The sequence below is a fragment of the Pleurodeles waltl genome, chromosome 9, assembly GCF_031143425.1.
Source record: "Pleurodeles waltl isolate 20211129_DDA chromosome 9, aPleWal1.hap1.20221129, whole genome shotgun sequence".
Classification (NCBI taxonomy): domain Eukaryota; kingdom Metazoa; phylum Chordata; class Amphibia; order Caudata; family Salamandridae; genus Pleurodeles; species Pleurodeles waltl.
In genome coordinates this window covers 154,160,352-154,182,222 of record NC_090448.1, presented here as the reverse complement: position 1 = coordinate 154,182,222, position 21,871 = coordinate 154,160,352, and the positions used below count along the sequence as shown (strand labels likewise).

The 21,871-nt window shown below is 45.4% G+C and overlaps 1 protein-coding gene across 2 annotated transcripts in view; it reads left to right on the top strand.

Annotated features, from left to right (window-relative positions):
• The window catches only part of TASOR (transcription activation suppressor), a 773,668-nt gene that overhangs the window by 79,322 nt on the left and 672,475 nt on the right, over positions 1-21,871 (top strand). For both annotated transcript variants that reach the window (XM_069206460.1, XM_069206459.1), the window contains exon 4: positions 9,565-9,637. In XM_069206460.1, the coding sequence (XP_069062561.1) occupies positions 9,565-9,637 (73 nt within the window). The remainder of the gene's footprint in view (positions 1-9,564; positions 9,638-21,871) is intronic.

The following is a 21,871-nucleotide window of genomic DNA, read 5'->3' as shown; positions in this document are numbered from 1 at the left end:
GAAGGAAACGTTGCTGTCACAGTCCGACGCCGAGGTCTAGGTCGCCGTTGATATATCGACGTACGGAGAGGTCTACGTCGAAGAGCCCCTCGACATTGAAGAGACCGAAGTCTTCTAAAAGGAGGAGGATTTATTCCTCGTCTGAGTTGCAACGTTCCAGGGAAGTTTAGCCTTCGCTCATTCTCCTCCCTTTATCTCTGTCGCCACCTCCCACTACCGCTCCACCTGCAGCTGCAACTCCTTATCCTCAAGAGCTGCCTGCCTCACTGCTGGTTTCTCTGCTGCTCCAGACACCTACGCCACTTCCTTTGCCTCAAGCAAAGAGCGTCACTCGAACGCGCTCAAGATCGCGCCACCGGTCACACTATAGCTATCATACATCTGGCGTTCTACAACAAGATCAAGGCACTCTTGTCACAGATCGTGACAAAGGTCAAGGTCACGCTCTTTCGCCGCTACCACGGAGACTCATCATCGTCTACCAGAGACTATTCACCTACTAAATCTGACTTGCCTCAACTTCGTATGTCACGGGAGGATGACGTTAATACCTTTTCGGAAGTCTTACTTTGAGGCGCAGCAAAACTTAACATTCCAATGGCTGTCCCGACATGAACTACTTAGGTCATTTTTTAAACGCTTCACCAACGAGGTGACATCAATGCATTTACTTCCTCTGGTCACTTTGAAAGCGGTAGGTCTAAAGACCGAAGATCTTTCTGTCCCTTCCAGCACTGTTACCCTTCTCAGGGGATTCAACCCCCTCAGTGGCCATCTAATAGATCGCAGCAGCGGTTCCAAAGAATCTATCAACCTCAAAGGAAACAACATTGAGGACGAGCGGCTCACCAGTCTACTCCGGGTACTAGTCCGCAACGAGCAGCAAAACCCTTTCTTCCCCCGAGGCTGTTATCCGCTCCAGTGGGGGGGGATGGAGGGGTGGGGGAAGCGTCACCAATCACTTAAGAGTGGCAACAAATTACAGCAGATTCTTGGGTCTTAAACATTGTGCTGAATGGGTATTGTCTCAGATTTTCCACTCCACCGCAAAGTATTCTGCCAAAGGCAACCACTTCTCATCCTCTTAAAGGCAGAGGTTTCCATTTAGCTAGAAAAGAAAGCGGTAGAACAAGTTCCTTTCAACCAGAGAGGAAAAGGCATTTATTCCAGATACTTTCTGTTCCCAAAAAAGGACAAAAAAAAGAGTTCAGACCCATTCTAACCCTGAAAGCTGCTAACCATTGGATCCGAAAGGAAAAGTTCAGGATGCCGGCCTTTCACCAAATATATCCCCAAATTCACCAAGTGGACTGGCTTTGCTCAGTCGATCTACACGGCGCCTACTTTCATATCCCAATTGCAAAAAAACATCAAAAGTTCCTGTGGTGGGGAAACAACACTACCAATACACTGTTGTCCCGTTTGGACTCAAATCAGCACCCAGAAATGTTTCCAAATGCATGGCTGTCTTAGCAGCGCATCTTCGAAAGCACCGAACATTTATTTACCCATATCTGGACGACTGGCTTATCAAGGCAGCCCCCTTTCCAGAAGCCCAGCAGCACTTCAATTGGACATGCGATCTTCTATATCGCCTAGGTCTTCATGTCAATTTTCCCAAGTCCATACATATGCTGCAGGGAAAAGTGTATCCTTCAGAGGAAAAATGTTTATCTATCCTGCGGAAGTGCCGCGTGCTCAGCACTATTCTTCGTCCTACAGTCGCACAGTTTCCTCACTTCTAGGCTACATGGCCTCTTGCATTTGCCTAACTCCCAACGATCGCCTCCACATGCGACCTCTCCAGGAGTGCCTGGAGGACCAATGGAATCAATGGACAGAAAACTGGGAAGACAGTCAGTCTATCTATCCATGCACTCCAATCCCTCAGTTGGTGGTGCTCTCCATTCAGTCTGCAACAAGGAATGCCTTTTCACCCACATGCTCGGTCTCAGACCATTGTGATGGATGCTTCTCTCCTCTGGTGGGGAGCTCATATGGATCACCTGCATATTCAAGGTCTCTGGTCTCCAAGGGAAAAGTCTTACTACATCAGTCTCCTCTAGCTACGTACGGTTCACCTTGCTCTCAAAGCCTTCTCCCTTTGTTCAACACCGACACCCTGCTTGTCCAGACAGACAATACAACCACCATGTATTACCTGAACAAGCAGGGGGAGGGGACCAAATCCAGAGTCTTGTCTCAAGAGGCCCAGACATTATGGCACTGGCTCCTGGCCAGGAATATAAAGATAATAGCAACTCATCTTCCAGGGGTTCAGAATGTACAAGCGGATGCCCTCAGCAGGGTTTTAGATGAGAACCACAAGTGTGTTCTGAACAAAGACGTCGTTTACGATATATTCCGCTTATGGGGCACACCTTCTATCGACCTTTTCGCCAATGTCGACAACAAAAAATGCAGAGGCTTCGCCGCCAGATATTACCACCTAGAATCACTGGGGAATGCTCTTTGAATAGATTGGTCCAACAAATTTCTGTACGCCTTTCCACCAATTCCCCCGATTCCAGCAGTCCTAAACAAACTCTCAATTACCTCAGCCAGTGTGATCCTCATTGTTCTGGAATGGCCGAGGCAATGGTGGTTCCCGGACCTCCTTCACCGGTCACTCCGACTACATCTCAGGCTTCCATGCAGATCAGACCCCCTCTTGAAGTTCAGAGGTCAGCTGACACACCCCAATCTCTCCTCCTTGAATTTGGCAGCACAGATCCTGAGCTAGTGCAGTCTGGGCACTTACATCTTCCGCAGGACTGTATGGAGATTCTCAAGGAGGCAAAACGGCCTTCCACTGAGCTGCTTATGCCTCCAAATGGAAGAGATTTTGTATCTGGTGTTCCTCCAAGAAGAGAGACCCATCATCTTGCCAGGAGGATGTCATCCTGCCGTATTTGTTACACTTAGCAAAGTCTGGTTTACAATTCTCTTCTACTAAATTCAATCTGGCAGCTTTGACTGCATACAGAAAAGGTCCTTCACAAACCTCTTTCTTTCAGTTGCCAGTCATAAAAGATTTTCTAGTAGGTCTAAAGAAAGTTTTCCCTCCACTCAGGCGTCCTTCCCCACCATGAGAACTGAACGTGGTTCTTTCATGCCTCATGCAGCATCCATTAGAACTCATACACAATTCATCTCTCCAGCACCTCACTTGGAAAACTGCTTTCCTTGTGGCAGTGACATCAACACGCAGAGTTAGCGACAATCAGGCTCTCAATGCTCATGAGCCCTACACAGTGTTCCACTCCTCCAAAGTAGTGATGCGTGCACATCCTAAATTCTTAACCAAGCTTATCTCTGATTTTCATGTCAACCAAACAATTTCCGTACCAACTTTCTTTGGAAATCCTGCCACCCCAGCTGAGGGCACTACACTCCCTAGATGTAAAGAGGGTTTTAAAATTCTAGTTAGACAAAACCAAATCTATTAGAAAATCTCAGCACTTATTTGTCAATTAAGGGCCCGTTCGTACTGGCTTGGCCACTTCTAAACAGTCCATCTCTCTGTGAATTGTCTCCTGTATTCTTTACTGCTGCCAGCTGGCTAACAGATCTCTAGCTGGAAAACCAAGAGCGCATTCTACTAGAGGCAAGTCGGCCACAACTGCCTTGTTGAGAAATGTTCTTCTGGCAAATATCTGCAGGGCTGCAACCTAGAAGTCTGTTCACACTTTCACTAAACATTACTGCATTGACGCAGATGCCAGGACAGATGCTCAAGTGGGACAAGCATCTGTCAGGAACCTAATTGCTGTATTACACTTTCCTATATTGTGTGGTCTACTTCCCCCGCGGTTTCTGGGATGGGTTTGCTATTCTGTTCACCGTTTAGAACTCTACATGGGAATCCCCTACGAGAGAAGGAATGGGTTCTTACCTGTAACTCCAGTTCTCCTGTAGGGGTATTTCCATGATAGTCATAAGCAACCCTCCCTCCTCCCCAGCGGAGTAGACAGAATAATATCTTGGATATACCTTCACTCTCAGCAATGACTGCCTACAAAAAGTACTGAGGTAATTGCATCACTCTAGGCATGATGCGATACTGGAGGACTGGCTGTTCTTAAAGTCACAGTCTCCTTTTTCTCATTTATATTGGCAGCCTATGGGCTACACTGCCCTGCACTCCATCATTATTTTGCATTGTAAAAATGTTTATGATAGTCTTTTTCTTCTGTATTTTCAACTCTTTCATGCGTTTGAAGGCATGATCCTTAATTTTGTCCTTTTTAAAGCAAACTGGATGAAGAATTTTGGACACTGTAGCCTTTCCTCTAGGCTGCATATGGACATTACTTAAGTGACTATACAGGCCTTCCTGAAGTAACACGAACACTTTAAGAAGTTATATTGGAAAAAGTGCTCTGGGGTCCCCGCAGGCAGGCGGGACTATTCAAAGCTTATGACTATCATGGAAATACCCCTATGAGAGAACTGGAGTTACAGGTAAGAAACCATTCCTTTTTGTGGCGATCACATTGTCCTAGGCCAATCACAGGCTGAGTTATGGGCAAAAATGTTTTGTAAAAGAATGCTTGCAGAGCATTATGGGGCGAGTTTCCTGCAGCAGTGAATATTTAAGTATCGGCTCTCCTGCTGTGTCGGAAGAGCCGCTGTGAGGATTTCTGTGTTATTTACGTAAAGCATTTATTAATTACAAACATTTTTGTGAAAGCTGTGGAGCGTGAAGGTGAGAGGCAAAAGAAATGACTCTGGTTAGTTAACAGTGTGAACTATGTGACCAATACTTCAATAACGCCGAAGGAGTTGACGCTGCTGTTCTGTCCTGTGAGTGCCAAGGAGTATGAAGGGGAGAGACAAAAGAAAAAAAATAGTTCGCCCATGCTGAAGTATATCGAAAGTCGTGCAATAACACATGTAACAGGGTCAGTCTGCAAGGCAGTAGAAACGTAAAGCATTTACCAATGACATCAAGGGATTTTTTAAGCCCAGGAATGAGAAAGTGATGGGCGTGATATGGGTGTGGTTAAAAGCCCAGCGAATACTTACAACAGTTCGAAAAGCGCTTGCACACTCAACCTAAACACAATGACTTTATTAGCTGTTTTCTTGAGAGATCTGTTCTTGAGAATCTAATTTGCTCAGCAACGCACAATTAAAATATGCAGTGCTCAACAGTTTGTGACACTCACCACGGTTCTCAGGGAGAGTTAACCAGTCTGAACTGCCATTTCATGATAAGGCTACTTCACCCTTTTTCCCAGCCATTGCACAACTGGACGTAAAGCTGCACAGCCTTCAAGAGATATCTTGTAGCTGGATGATACATTTCAGTCAGCTTGTCCCAAGCACAGGTGTGGAAATTTACTATTCAGTTTCTCTAGAACACATACTGATAACATTTCTCACTGAAACCAAAACAGTTGCACCATTTAATAAACCCAAACTTCTGTAGCTTGGCTCCTGAAACGAGAGAAAAGGAAGACAGAATCACAGTTCCCCAAAGTACATTGATATATTAGCATAAGTCATTTGGCCTACATTAATTAATTAATTTTGACTGACTTAGTGTGAGCATCTATAACTGCGGTATACTTTTAACATGAAAATCAAACTGTGTATATGTAAAGCGTGTGTGTGTGTGTATATGTATGTGTATATGTATGTGTATATATATATATATATATATATATATATATATATATAGTGACAGAGTATCACCAGGTGAATAGTTTGAGAACAAAGGTTAATGTCTCATGTGTGCATTAAGTAACCATGCTGAGGCATAGTCATTGGCGCCTTGTAACACTTTCTTCTTTTTTGCCAATAAGATTGTTTATATCTGTCAGTTATTCCCTGCTCATCCGGACATAGATCTTGAGTCTTTGATATCAGAAAGGGCAAGACTATTTGAGCTATTTAAACCAATTAAACCTTTTTTGACAAAATTTAGATTTCCAAAGCTTGACTGCACAGCAAGGATAATTGCGAGTATTAAATCAGTTTCTCTGGATGATCCTAACTTAGCACACATATTTAAGTCTTTTGATTCTATTCCGTCCCTAGTGTTCTGTATTCTGGTGAATTTCTCTTTTGCTTCAGCTTGTGCATTTCATATTGAAAGAAGGCATACATGTTATACGTTTCCCTGTAAGCTAAATAGCGGCGTATTAGGATCACAGAATTTCATAATGTGGGGTACACACCATAAGGAACTGATGGCCAAATTCCTGGCTAGCTCACACTCTCTCACCTACACCCCTTTACCGGGGTAAAAGGTGATTGTGGCAACCTAAACATGACACTCTGGCTCCCAAGGAAGTTGTGGAAACAGATCTTAGCCTTTTTTTGTATTACTTCTGCATGCTCAGGTGAAAAAACAAGAGAGAGACGAGACAATTTATTGAAACCTTCGTAGTCTTGCATAGAAATAATGCGCTTCATTATTAGTCAGATGAAACAAAGCAAAATAAACAGCATTATGAACATGGTAAGGAGAATGAACAATCCAACCATGCTAAATGATTTCTAGACATTCCTACATAATCCTAAACTTAAACTGAAAGCATAGTTGGTGTACCCTCTGCTTTTAAGGTTAGCGTTATCCCCCAGATCTGTAGAACAGCATCAGGAGTTTGCCTGTAATATGAATGGCAGCCCTTTCAGGAAGTTGGTAGGTTAGCGGCAGCAGAGCTGCCTGTCGAACGCAGCATTTGTCCCAGGATGGTCGCAGCTGAAGTGCCACTCTGCCCCTTTCGGGTCAGTGCATTGTTTATATAATCAAAGCGACACTGTATTGGAGGCACAGCTGTAATGCAATGATATGTCTAGGTGTTAGAAGCTTTCTCCGAATGGGCATCTCAAGCACTAGGATATTATGTATTGTGTTCCTAGCCTTGAACAGAATGCACTGATTATATGTTAAGGAAAGGCTGCCTAAAAAAACCCAACTCGTACAATATATTCCTAGAGTAATATTATTCCAGCAAAGTGTGTAAAATGTCACTGCCAAAAAGCCCTGCAGCTAAAATGTGTAAAATGTAAATTATAAAATGAAAATTATAAAATGAAGCTGAAATAGGGAACCAACTTAGATCCAAGAGGGCCTCACTACAAGTCAGACCCCCTCCTCAAATAATTATCAACTTATTTAACTCTACCTTACTGTGCAAAGGAAGGAGAAAATAAGTGAATGTATACCATTTGCAATTCATCAAGGTCAAAACTCTTTTCAAGCAGGGTTTCAGCCATTCTACATTACAAAAGTTGGGTGCTAGTCTCAACTAACTTCGGATGCTCTTGGATCACGGAGGTATTGCATCACTGATTGTACTCGACCTGTCAGGTGCCTTAGACTTGGTCCATTTTGTTCGAAAGCTTAAAAAATGAATTGGAAAGAAGGGCCTAGACTGGATCTGCTTCTTCCTAACCAGTCTGTGTCAGACTGTCTTTTTGACATCTTTCAGGTCCAACTCTTGAACCCTTTTTGGAGCGTTCCCCAGGCTCTTCACTTAGTCCAGCTTATTATTAAGCTTAATGGTAAAAATATGGCAGCTTATCGCTACTTCACTTCTTGCCTTAATGAAGTAGCAGATTGGCTGTAAAGAAACTGCCTGAAATTAAACTCTGACAAGGTGGGGGTGATGGTGGTATGGTGACACACCTTTGGTTTGGACTTCTGATTGTGGTAGAGCACCTTCAGGAACTGGCCTTCACCCACCAACACTGTGTAAAAACTGAGGCCTCCTATCCATTGAGAAGGTTTATGATAAAGCTGGCTAAAGTACTGATCATGTGTTTTTTCCATAACCATATGCTCAGGAGAATTTTTACCAGATGATTTACATGTAATAATCATGCAGGTTTGTAGTGCGGCCCCAAATTCACTACGCCAATGCTTTCTTGACATACGGGCCTGCACAATTTACCATCTTCAGCTAAATCATAACGTGGCTGTATGTCTGGTTCTGAGTCTTTCTTCTTGGGCTCCATTATCTGTGCATCAACGGTGAAGAAAAGAGTGCTTTCCAAAAGTCTTTGTATCTGCTTTAAGTCACTGTGAGGCAATGCCCAAGATTTTATCAGGCAAAGTTTTCATTGGTATCGCTCCACTCAAGCTTTACAATCTCCTTCTGCTTCACTTCCAGGGACCCAAAGTTTAGAAGGCTAGGATGCAGTGCTTTTTCCCATAAGGTGCATGTGCCATAGAACGCTCTGCCTTTGGAGATTGGAGCCTCTTACAACTTCTTAGGCTGCAGGAAACGGTTAAAGACCTGGCTTTTCAGGCAGTAATGGGTAATATTGGGTTTCTGGTGAAATAAAAATATAGGTCTCTAATCTAGAGCCAGGGCGCCCTTGGGTAATAGTGTTCTTTATAAACATATCAATAATAATAGACAATCATTTAACATGTTTGACTCACTGCAGCAAGTGTGAACCCTGATCGCTGGGAGGGGGACTTCATTATGTGTTCCTTTATTGCATGTTACGGACTCATGGGCCCAAACCTTTGTTCTAGAGCAGAGCTGGTTCCATTTCACATAGTAACTCACGCCATTTAGACCCAATTCAAGGTTAAATAGATTCATTAGAGTTTCACTTGGGAGATACAAGATTATCTCCTTAACTGAATGGTGCTTAAAGTTCTTAGAACAGCACCGTTTTTGCACCATACTGGGCAGTAGCTAGTATGTTAGCTTATTGGGAGGTCACTTTTTATGCTGGTTTCAGCTTGACTGAGGTTACTGGGGCTGCTAGGCTTTGGAGACTCAGCAAGAATAATAATTGAAGAGGAACTCGTACTGAGTGAATTGGGTGGTGAGTGTATCTGCCATTTTTATATACAGATTACTGCACACCTGGCCACGCCTGCCCACTTGCACCTCTTTCTAGCTTAATAAATCCGTGAGTTATACCAGAATATCAGCTCTATAGATGAAGACTGCTCCTCACCACGATCACATTTCCCACCCAGCAACGAATACCTAGCTTATTTCATAAAATGTACTTTGTGCTCCATTGTGAAAAATTGATCGGGACTCCAATTTGCTCACTAATGTTAAACTTGTTCAGTGTACATACTTGCGAGAACACGGACTGCATTTGTGTTTTATTGTTTGGCTCTTCATGTGTATTTACCATATGACCAGTGTTTTACAGGTGAGCATGACACCTTCTGATTAAACATTTTAATATATATTCTCAACTCACTTATTTTCTGTTGGAAAATTCCAAGTCCCATTAAAAATAAAATGTTCTCAGTGTAGTGACTGTTGTAGATTTAGTAGTTAATACTTCCAGATTATTTTTCCTTTGACTGAGTCTAAACAGTAGGGCGGCGGCCTTTTGGAGTGTGGAAGCTGCTGTGTGTGCCCATCATCGAACATATTGACTTCAAGCTTATGTTTGTTTGCCTCTCCTTGCATTTCACAAGTAAGGTCATGGACTAGGAGGCACCAGTACAAAAGTCTTGACTGTGATTAACTTGAAATAAATATTTCATGCCGATTATATTTGCACTTGTTCGTTTGTACATTATTTTGTCCTTCGGTAATTTTTAAAAAAATGTTTTTGTTCATTCATTAGGTTCAAAATATATGTGAAAAGGGATTACATGTTGGGCACTCCAAAATATCAATTCTTGGAAATCCTTCTTTGGGTAATGTATCTTTCTTCAGACCACTTGTGTATATATGATGTCATCAAATTTTGGTATATTTGTAGTTATTGGATACAGTGTGTAGGATTGTGTATGCTTTGTATATCTTTTTACCGAACGGGTCCTTTGGTCTTTCATGACACTTTTCTGCCATAACTTCAGGACGTATATGCAGGCAAACGTATTCATGCATGCATATATGTCCTTGCTCTTTTTTTTGTTCCTCCTGTTTTTTTTGTTTTTTTTGCAGATACTGCACAGACATTAGCAATGTCAGCCAAAAGGTGAGCCGCATTGCCTGTTCAATGCTTTTTTTCTGGAGGTAGGACGTATATTTTAACTTTTTTTTTTTTTCAGGAATTCTTTTTAGTTTCCTTTTTTAGACACCATGCTGTCTCTCTTCCTGCACCTACGCTACCACTACTGGACCTATGGCATTCACTCTGATTCTTCCAGTATCGTCTTTGGCAGTATCAACAGAGTTATAAAGGTCAGCCATGAAGGGGTAGATCTCATTGTAGTGACAAATCACAGCACTGCTGTCACTGTAGTTCCACATGAAGACTGAGTAGTTCTCATAAGCATGTGAATCGGTGACTTTCGCCAATAAATGAAATACAACATTTCCTTTGGGCAGTCTTGGTCACAGTTCCTGCCTGACTAGGCAGGCCCATGTAGACACTCCTCTGCACCACCCCCAGGTTGAACCCAGCACCTCTGCTATGCATTTGAGAGACAGAATGCCACTCAACCAGTGATCAGAGATCTCTCCCTGGGTGAAAGAAGGACTGACTGGGCTTGGTTGCTGAGTTGTGGCACCGACTTCCAGGGTCACTGCCAGCTAGCAGAGCTGTGGTAAGTGGATGTTCTCATGCGGTAGTGATTTTTGCATGTCTGGTTCATTACCACTCTTGATCACACTACTGTAGTAAGTCTTTAAGAACTAAGGAGATCACCTTCAGGTCTAACCTATTCTTGAGCATGTATGTACTGAGTGATGTGTTATACAAGGCACTGCTGGACAATATGCCCTCTGAGACACATAACTAAATGGTTTGGTGGTGACAGTGAGATGCAGATGGGGCAAAGGGAAGTGGTATCCTACCAAGACATTACAATAATATGCCTGACATTGCAGTTACAGAAACAAGAATAGTTGAGCCATAATGCGCTTTGAATGATCATCCAGCTTAGTTTATTGTTCCACTAAATGGAGTTGCATCAAAAGTATGTAGACCTCTACACTGGTCAGTTTAGCTTCATTTCTCTCTCTATATGTATGTAAAAGAAAGGTTAACAAATGGCCAGATGACATTTACTTTTCTTTTAAAATCATAACAATACAATTCATGTTATCCAAGAAAAAACTGACTACAGGGAGCCTTCTAAAAACCTTTATTTAAAAGGAAAGGCAATATTGTTAACCAATAGGCTGCAGTCAAAGAGTAAGCATATAACTGGCACTGTGCTTTAAGAACCTCACATTAACCCCCTGTATCCCGTCCCGCCCCACAGGTGACAGTTCAGTTCATTTTTCCGTCTCCTTCAGTTAGGATCCTGGAGTACTGAGCTGTGTTTTGACTAAAATAGTCGAAACATCTTTTCCAAAAGCTTTAAAACCATTATTCTTGATAGCTGACAGTATGCACTATACCGACAGACTTTTGTTCCGATAACATTTTTTCAATTCTTGCAAAAATGTGCCTTCACTGTTCATCAAATTGCCTTCCTGATCTTCGTATGGTCTGCATTATCTGCCTGTGTCCCACCAACCTGACTCCTGTCCTCACTGCCAGAAACTTGTAAGGTGTACTCTGAAGGACAGGGAGAAAATAAGACTCCAGGAGAGAGGATCATCCATAAGAGGCCTTTAGGAACATCGAACACCCTCCAAAAAGCCCTCCTCTTATCCCCAAAAAGATTAGAGGGGTAGGTCTAGATAAAAAAAGCCAAAACACAGGTCCAGGTTGACGTTGAGAGGTAGGATGGTGAAGAAAATACCTGTCTGTTTATCTTTGACATCGAGAACGCCGTCGAAAGTGAGGTCAGTACACCACTAGACATCGGAGCACACCCAGCACTCAATGTCGAAAGCCACATCACTGCCAGAAAGGGATCACCCATTGAAGTCGAGACAGTCCTTGACCCACAAGACTAAGACTATTAGGAAATCGGATCACCTGTTTAACTATGTTCTTGTGCGGACAGGTTTGAAGAGTGCGTAATTTGTGCTTGTTGTTTCTTATCACTTGTCACTTATTTTTGAGGTCCGGCACTTATTTTTCTGCCTCAAGTATTTACTGTGAGTAAAAGACACATATGGGAAAGATGGAGCAAGGGAAAAGCGATAAAGCGTCACAAAGGACGAAGTAAAAAGCTGCAAAAGTGAACTGAATGTTCGGGGAGTGGCTGTAAATGGATCGAAGAGGCTTCAGGATTATGCTGCCTCAGTATTCTGTGCTCACACATTTAATTGCAGCAGCGTGTTTAAGAGGAGGGCTTTGGGCACGGCACATTTGTATTTACAAATTAAGCACTGGGTTTAAACAGTCGTTTAGAAGATGGATTGTTTAGTGTATACTTGTTTCTTACCAACTTTCTAGAAGGTCATTACCTGTTAGACCTACAGTGCACTTTACTAAGGGAAAAGCTACTACTTGGTTGATAATTGCACACATTTCTGAGATCTGTAAAGCTACTATCTGGAAGTCTTCTCATACTTTTACTAGGATTACTGACTGGATGCAGATGCTAAGGCAGACACTCAAATATGACCGGCTTCTTTGAGAAATCTTTTTGCCTAAAATGTTGGTACCTATTTTTTTTTTTTTTGAACTTTTAAGTCTGCTTGTCGTGGGATGGTCTTGCTATTCTTTTTTCAGTGCTTACGACTATTGATGAGGATCCCTGGGTGGGTACAATATATTGCTTACCTGTAATCCTAGTTCTCTTCCAGGGGAATCAACAACAAAGTCATAAGCAACCCACCCATCTCCCTGGACTGAAGCCATTACAGCTGTCAACAAGTTCTGTATACAGAATTCCTTACTTTTTCGATAAAAAATAACCTGACCTAACTGTTACCTGTGGAGCCTGATGGGATACAGGGGGTACTGTGAGGTTCTTAAATGCGCAGCTCCAGTTTTATGCTTACTCTTTGAATGCAGCCTATTGATTACAATGACTCATATTCCCTTTCCTTTTGCTTTTTTGCTTTTAAATAAAGGTTTGTGGAAGGCTTCCTATAGTAAGCCATTTTCTTGGATAACATGAATGTTATTGATTGTTATGATTTTAAAAGAGAAGTAAATGTAATCTGGCCATTTTTTACCCTTTCTATGGGCACTATATCATGTGCTACGGACAAGGTCTCTGTCTGTCTGTCTCTCTCTCTCTCTCTCTCTATATATATATATATATATATATATATATATGTTCCATGGCATGTGTAGCTGCAGATACACGTGCTGTGCACATCCCGCCATCTAGTGTTGGGCTCGGAGAGTTACAAGTTGTTTTTCTTCGAAGAAGTCTTTTCGAGTCACGAGATCGAGGGACTCCTCCCCTTTCGGCTCCATTGCACATGGGCGTTGACTCCATCTTAGATTGTTTTCTTTCCGCCATCGGGTTCGGATGTGTTCCTTTTCGCTCTGCGTTTCGGTTCGGAAAGTTAGTAAAATCTCTGAAAATTCGACGGTATTGTCTGCGTTCGGTATCGGGTTAGTTACAACAGAATCGACACCGAATTTTGAAGCCCTTCGGTGACCCGTCGGGGTTTTTTGATTCCCCGGCGGGGCCTGGTCGGCCCGACCGTGTGCGTCTTCAAGGCTAATGGAACGGACCCCATTCCACTTCTGCCCCGAATGTCACAACAAGTATCCTTATACAGATCAGCATCTGTGAGGCCTGCCGAGCGTTTCGGTCGAGGAAGACGTTAAGAGACCGAAGAGCAAGAAGACTACAAATGGCGTCAGCGCCGGCAGGACAACAACACCTGGAAGAAGAAGAAGAAACTTTCTCCATCGCGGATTCGGACTCGGACGAGGTCGAACCCGAACAGACGCCGAAAACCGTGAGTAAGACGTCACACAAAACTCACTGAAAAAACACTAAAGCCCAGGGGACGCCACCGCCAGCAGGCCATGGCTTAACCCGGAAAATAGGTGACCGCACATCGGCACCGAAAAAGGGCATGTATGTGTCGAAGTCATCCGACTCCGGTCGAGATACCGGCACAGAACAGACTCTAGACCGGAGACACAGGGTCAGAGCACTCTCGACACCGAGAGGGCGGCACCGAGAGGGCAGTATGCCGAAAAGCAAAAAAGTGTCTTCGGAGCCGAAAAAGACTGACCAGGTTTCCATACCGAAACATTCGGCCTCGGAGCCGAAATCGAGTTCCTACACCAAGGAACAGGGCCTGTCCTCACAGATGCAAGGACACAGATTTAGACAGGAAATATAGGCAGGGGAGCCAGATTACACTCAAAGGAGGCTCCACATTCAAAAAGACACAGGGAAGATCAGTACTCTCCCTCCAATTCGAATTAAAAGGAATCTTGCTTCCAAGAGAAAGACAAGCAGCCACAAGCAAAGGTGGCAAGACAAGTAACTCCGCCACCATCTCCACAATGCTTACCACAACCATCACCGGTAGCCACTCCACAACGATGCAGTCTCCAACTCATACAGGAATGAGTCAAGATGATCCCGACGAATGGGATCTTTATGATGCGCTTGTATCAGATAACAGCCCTGACTGTTATCCAGCGAGACCGTCACCACCTGAGGACAGTACTGCCTACACACAAGTGGTGTCAAGAGCAGCTGCTTTTCATAATGTCACCCTGCACGCAGAACCTATAGAAGATGACTTTCTATTTAACACACTGTCGTCCACACATAGCCAGTACCAGAGTCTCCCCATGCTACCTGGAATGCTGAAACATTCCAAACAAGTGTTTCAGGAGCCTGTGAAGGGCAGGGCCATTACTCCAAGGGTGGAGAAAAAGTACAAGCCGCAGCAATTAACCCATACTACGTAGTAGGGGCAGCTCGCAAGAGGGGGAACTCAAAAACCTCAGGAGACGCACCACCTACAGACAAGGAGAGTCGCAAGTTCGACGCTGCGGGGAAAAGGGTTGCGGCTCAAGCAGCCAACCAATGGCACATTGCCAACTCACAAGCATTGCTGGCTAGATATGATAGGGCTCATTGGGACGAGATGCAACATTTCATAGAACACCTGCCCAAAGAGTTCCAAAAGAGAGCACAACAAGTGGTGAAGGACAGAGTATCTCTAACAAACAGATACGGTCAGCAATGGATGCAGCGGACACAGCAGCTAGGACTGTAAATACAGCAGTGACCATACAGAGACACGCATGGCGGCGTACATCAGGGTTCAAGCCGGAAATACAACAAGCTGTGCTGAATATACCATTTAACGGACAGCAGCTGTTTGGGCCGGAGGTGGACACTGCTATCGAAAAACTAAAAAAGGACACAGATACGGCAAAAGCCACGGGCGCACTCTACTCCCCACAGAGCACAGGCACTTTTCGAAAAACAGTTTTGAGGAGGGTTTCGGGACAGAGCACAGAACCCTCAACCTCACAAACAAGGCCCACTTATCAGAGCCAATATCAGCGGGGAAGTTTTCGGGGACAATATAGAGGGGGACAGTTCCCAAAGAGTAGAGGGAAGTTCCAGAGTCCCAAAACTCCACAAAATAAACAGTGACTTCAACGTCACAAATCCCCAACACATAACACCAGTGGGGGGAGACTAACCCAGTTCTACAAACACTGGGAAGAAATAACAACAGACACGTGGGTCCTAGCCATTATCCAGCATGGTTATTGCATAGAATTTCTACAATTCCCTCCAAATGTCCCACCGAAAACACACAACATGTCCAAACAACACATGGATCTTTTACAACTGGAGGTCCAAGCGCTGTGCAAAAAGATGCAATAGAGATAGTACCAATTCATCAGAAAGGAACAGGAGTCTACTCCCTGTACTTTCTCATACCCAAAAAAGACAAAACTCTAAGACCTATATTAGATCTCAGAACATTAAACATCTACATCAAATCAGATCACTTTCACATGGTGACACTGCAAGACGTGATCCCATTGCTCAAACAACAAGACTACATGACAACACTAGACCTAAAGGATGCATATTTCCATGTACCTATTCATCCTTCGCACAGAAAGTACTTCACCTTTTCGGTGCGGGCGTCGGCCACTGGGCGACGCCCACACACCCTCCCTGGTGCGGGTCACGACCAGTGGCTGACACCAGGAAGGGTATTAATAAATCCTCGGGTGCGTTGCACCCGAGGATTTTTTATTTTTTTTAAACTTCCCCCAGGAGACACGGAAGCTTCCGTGTCTCCCCCGCCCCCCACCCGCCCCTTTGTGACGTCAGCACGCCGACGTTTCAAAGGTGTTTTCCCCATCAAAGCAGGAAGCAGCCTTGCGGCCGCTTCCTGCTTTGATGGGGAAAACGGCCTTTCCCACATTCGGGAAGGCCTCGTAAGAAAGGGGAGACACTCCCCTTTCTTACGAGGCCTTCCTGAAAGTGTTTCCTGGCCCCCTGTCGCAGCTGTGCTGCGATCGGGGGCCAGGAAACACTTTCAGGTTTCCTGGCCCCCCGATCGCAGCACAGCTGCGATCGGGGGGCCAGGAAACACTTTGAAAAGGCCTTGTAAGAAAGGGGAGACTCTCCCCTTTCTTACGAGGCCTTCTGAAAGTGTTTCCTGGCCCCCGATCGCGATAAAGAGCAAATCTGTATTTTATGTAAATAGCTGAGTACATTAGTAAAGTCTATGGAGAGATGAAGGGCACTTTTGCTGGGTGGTAATGAGGGAATCCGAGGAGGAGGGAGTGGGAGCACCAATAATGATTGTTGGACTGGGCGCAGGAGGTGCTAAAGACTGTGACGAATGGTATGTGACAAGGTGTTTTTTGAGTGTCTTGAAAGTACGTGCTGATTGAGGGAAGAAGCGCAGGTAAGGTGGCCTCTACTGTTGCACGTATCTCACACACACCATCGATTTTGTGACTGTCTACGTAGGCTAGTGTTTTAGAGCAACAGTTTAGCCAATAGCAGAGATGGCATCTTGATGGATGACTGCTGCCTGCACTCAGGTTATAGAGGACCGCTCTGACATAGGATCAGAGACTGAGACATCAGATACTGAGACAGCATCTGAGGGATAGGACAATGGCGCAGACTCTGGGAGTGATTTTTCAGTCAGAGGAGTCCCATTCGATAACTCCTCTTCCAGTACATTATGAGGGAGGTGATGAGGACAGTCCTGCTGTCCCTTCGCAAGCTGTTCGTGCAACTGGGTAATAGTGGGTTAGGCCAACCCAGAGAGCAGGTGAATGCGGCGGCAAGCAGAGAGAGAGTGCTCTCTTGGGAGCTCCCCAATTTAGTTCAGCCCCAAATTCCACCACCCAAATCATATTGTGGAGACATCAAAATTGTCTATGGCAAAACAAACTGGTTTTGTAAGGCAGGCAAATGTGTTTTTGTTCCTGGATTCGGCGGCCATATAGAGAAACACACTAAACCCAAACATTTCTGGAAACTAGACATTCAGGGGAGTCCACAGAGGTGTGACTTGTGTGGATTCCCCAAAGTTTTCTTACCCAGAATACCCTGCAAAGCTGAAATGTTGAAAAAAACCTCAATTTTTCTCGCATTTCTGTCACACAAACTACAGGAATATGCTGGGATCCACAACATTCCTACCACCCAGTGACTCCTCACCTGTCCTGATAAAAACACTACCCCACTTGAGTGCCTACACCTAGTGCCTGTGTCAGGAATGGATCACCCCAGGGTCAACAGCTGCCTCACGTAAGGACCAACATTGACCGTTGTGTGATCTATTCCAGTCGCAGGCACCAGGCCTAACCACACAAGTGAGGTATCATATTTATCGGGAGACTTGGGGGAACGCTGGGTGGAAGGAAATTTGTGGCTCCTCTCAGATTCCAGAACTTTCTATCACCGAAATGTGAGGAAAACGTGTTATTTTAGCCACATTTTGAGGTTTGCAAAGGATTCTGGGTAACAGAACCTGGTCCGAGCCCCACAAGTCACCTCATCTTGGATTCCCCTGGGTTTCTAGTTTTCAAAAATGTGCTGGTTTGCTAAGTTTCCCCAGGTGCCGGCTGAGCTAGAGGCCAAAATCCACAGGTAGGTACTGTTTTCTATGAAAAAATGTGATGTGTCCACGTTGTGTTTTGGGGCATTTCCTGTCGCGGGCGCTAGGCCTACCCACGCAAGTGAGGTATCATTTTTATCGGGAGACTTGGGGGAACGCTGGGTGGAAGGAAATTTGTGGCTCCTCTCAGATTCCAGAACTTTCCATCACCGAAATGTGAGGAAAACGTGTTATTTTAGCCACATTTTGAGGTTTGCAAAGGATTCTGGGTAACAGAACCTGGTCCGAGCCCCACAAGTCACCTCATCTTGGATTCCCCTGGGTTTCTAGTTTTCAAAAATGTGCTGGTTTGCTAGGTTTCCCCAGGTGCCGGCTGAGCTAGAGGCCAAAATCCACAGGTAGGTACTGTTTTCTATGAAAAAATGTGATGTGTCCACGTTGTGTTTTGGGGCATTTCCTGTCGCGGGCGCTAGGCCTACCCACGCAAGTGAGGTATCATTTTTATCGGGAGACTTGGGGGAACGCTGGGTGGAAGGAAATTTGTGGCTCCTCTCAGATTCCAGAACTTTCTGTCACCGAAATGTGAGGAAAACTTGTTTTTTTAGCCACTTTTTGAGGTTTGCAAAGGATTCTGGGTAACAGAACCTGGTCCGAGCCCCGCAAGTCACCCCTCCTTGGATTCCCCTAGGTCTCTAGTTTTCAGAAATGCACAGGTTTGGTAGGTTTCCCTAGGTGCCGGCTGAGCTAGAGGCCAAAATCTACAGGTAGGCACTTCGCAAAAAACACCTCTGTTTTCTTCCAAAAATTTGGATGTGTCCACGTTGCGCTTTGGGGCGTTTCCTGTCGCAGGCGCTAGGCCTACCCACACAAGTGAGGTATCATTTTTATCGGGAGACTTGGGGGAACGCTGGGTGGAAGGAAATTTGTGGCTCCTCTCAGATTCCAGAACTTTCTGTCACCGAAATGTGAGGAAAACTTGTTTTTTTTAGCCACTTTTTGAGGTTAGCAAAGGATTCTGGGTAACATAACCTGGTCAGAGCCCCACGAGTCACCCCATCTTGGATTCCCCTAGGTCTCTAGTTTTCAAAAATGCACAGGTTTGGTAGGTTTCCCTATGTGCCGGCTGAGCTAGAAGCCAAAATCTACAGGTAGGCACTTTGGAAAAAACAGCTGTGTTTTCTATAAAAAAAATAGGATGTGTCCATGTTGTGTTTTGGGGCATTTCCTGTCGCGGGCACTAGGCCTACCCACACAAGTGAGGTATCATTTTTATCGGGAGACTTGGGGGAACATAGAATAGCAAAACAAGTGTTATTGCCTGTAGGAAGTTGGCTCTGTATGTGCTATTTCAAAGTAAGGAATAGCATGCACAGAGTCCAAGGGTTCCCCTTAGAGGTAAGATAGTGGCAAAAAGAGATAATACTAATGCTCTATTTTGTGGTAGTGTGGTCGAGCAGTAGGCTTATCAAAGGAGTAGTGTTAAGCATTTGTTGTACATACACACAGGCAATAAATGAGGAACACACACTCGGGGACAAATCCAGCCAATAGGTTTTGTTATAGAAAAATATATTTTCTTAGTTTATTTTAAGAACCACAGGTTCAAATTCTACATGTAATATCTCATTTGAAAGGTATTGCAGGTAAGTACTTTAGGAACTTTGAATCATTACATTAGCATGTATACTTTTTACATAAAACACAATAAGCTGTTTTAAAAGTGGACACTTAGTGCAATTTTCACAGTTCCTGGGGGAGGTAAAGTATTGTTAGGTTTCACAGGTAAGTAAGTCACTTACAGGTTTCAGTTCTTGGTCCAAGGTAGCCCACCGTTGGGGGTTCAGAGCAACCCCAAAGTTATCACACCAGCAGCTCAGGGCCGGTCAGGTGCAGAGGTCAAAGAGGTGCCCAAAACACATAGGCTTCAATGGAGAGAAGGGGGTGCCCCGGTTCCGGTCTGCCAGCAGGTAAGTACCCGCGTCTTCGGAGGGCAGACCAGGGGGGTTTTGTAGGGCACCGGGGGGGACACGAGTCAGCACAAAAAAGTACACCCTCAGCAGCGCGGGGGCGGCCGGGTGCAGTGTGCAAACACGCGTCGGGTTTTCAATGGTTTTCAATGAGAGATCAAGGGATCTCTTCAGCGTTGCAGGCAGGCAAGGGGGGGCTCCTCGGGGTAGCCACCACCTGGGCAAGGGAGAGGGCCTCCTGGGGGTCACTCCTGCACAGGAGTTCCGTTCCTTTAGGTGCTGGGGGCTGCGGGTGCAGGGTCTTTTCCAGCCGTCGGGAAATGGAGTTCAGGCAGTCGCGGTCAGGGGGAGCCTCGGGATTCCCTCTGCAGGCGTCGCTGTGGGGGCTCAGGGGGGACAACTTTGGTTACTCGCGGTCTCGGAGTCGCCGGAGGGTCCTCCCTGAGGTGTTGGTTCTCCACCAGTCGAGTCTGGGTCGCCGGGTGCAGTGTTGCAAGTCTCACGCTTCTTGCGGGGAGTTGCAGGGGTCTTTAAATCTGCTCCTTGAAACAAAGTTGCAGTTCTTTTGGAGCAGTGCCGCTGTCCTCGGGAGTTTCTTGTCTTTCTTGAAGCAGGGCAGTCCTCAGAGGATTTAGAGGTCGCTGGTCCCTTGGAAAGCGTCGCTGGAGCAGGTTTCTTTGGAAGGCAGGAGACAGGCCGGTGAGTCTTGGGCCAAAGCAGTTGGTGTCTTCTGTTCTTCCTCTGCAGGGGTTTTTCAGCTCAGCAGTCCTCTTCTTCTTGTAGTTTCAGGAACCTAAATTCTTAGGTTCAGGGAAGCCCTTAAATACTAAATTTAAGGGCGTGTTTAGGTCTGGGGGGTTAGTAGCCAATGGCTACTAGCCCTGAGGGTGAGTACACCCTCTTTGTGCCTCCTCCCAAGGGGAGGGGGGTCACATCCCTAATCCTATTGGGGGGAATCCTCCATCTGCAAGATGGAGGATTTCTAAAAGTTAGTCACTTCAGCTCAGGACACCTTAGGGGCTGTCCTGACTGGTCAGTGACTCCTCCTTATTTTTCTCATTATTTTCTCCGGCCTTGCCGCCAAAAGTGGGGGCCGTGGCCGGAGGGGGCGGGCAACTCCACTAGCTGGAGTGTCCTGCAGTGCTGGAACAAAGGGGTGAGCCTTTGAGGCTCACCGCCAGGTGTTACAGCTCCTGCCTGGGGGAGGTGTTAGCATCTCCACCCAGTGCAGGCTTTGTTACTGGCCTCAGAGTGACAAAGGCACTCTCCCCATGAGGCCAGCAACATGTCTCTAGTGTGGCAGGCTGCTGGAACCAGTCAGCCTACACGGATAGTTGGATACAGTTTCAGGGGGCACCTCTAAGGTGCCCTCTGGGGTGTGTTTCACAATAAAATGTACACTGGCATCAGTGTGCATTTATTGTGCTGAGAAGTTTGATACCAAACTTCCCAGTTTTCAGTGTAGCCATTATGGTGCTGTGGAGTTCGTGTTTGACAGACTCCTAGACCATATACTCTTATGGCTACCCTGCACTTACAATGTCTAAGGTTTGGCTTAGACACTGTAGGGGCATAGTGCTCATGCACTGGTGCCCTCACCTATGGTATAGTGCACCCTGCCTTAGGGCTGTAAGGCCTGCTAGAGGGGTGTCTTACCTATACTGCATAGGCAGTGAGAGGCTGGCATGGCACCCTGAGGGGAGTGCCATGTCGACTTACTCATTTTGTTCTCACTAGCACACACAAGCTGGTAAGCAGTGTGTCTGTGCTGAGTGAGGGGTCTCCAGGGTGGCATAAGACATGCTGCAGCCCTTAGAGACCTTCCCTGGCATCAGGGCCCTTGGTACCAGAGGTACCGGTTACAAGGGACTTACCTGGATGCCAGGGTGTGCCAATTGTGGATACAAAAGTACAGGTTAGGGAAAGAACACTGGTGCTGGGGCCTGGTTAGCAGGCCTCAGCACACTTTCAATTCAAAACATAGCATCAGCCAAGGCAAAAAGTCAGGGGGTAACCATGCCAAGGAGGCATTTCCTTACATTGCCCCTTATCTTTCTCTACATTTTTTCCTTCCAAATA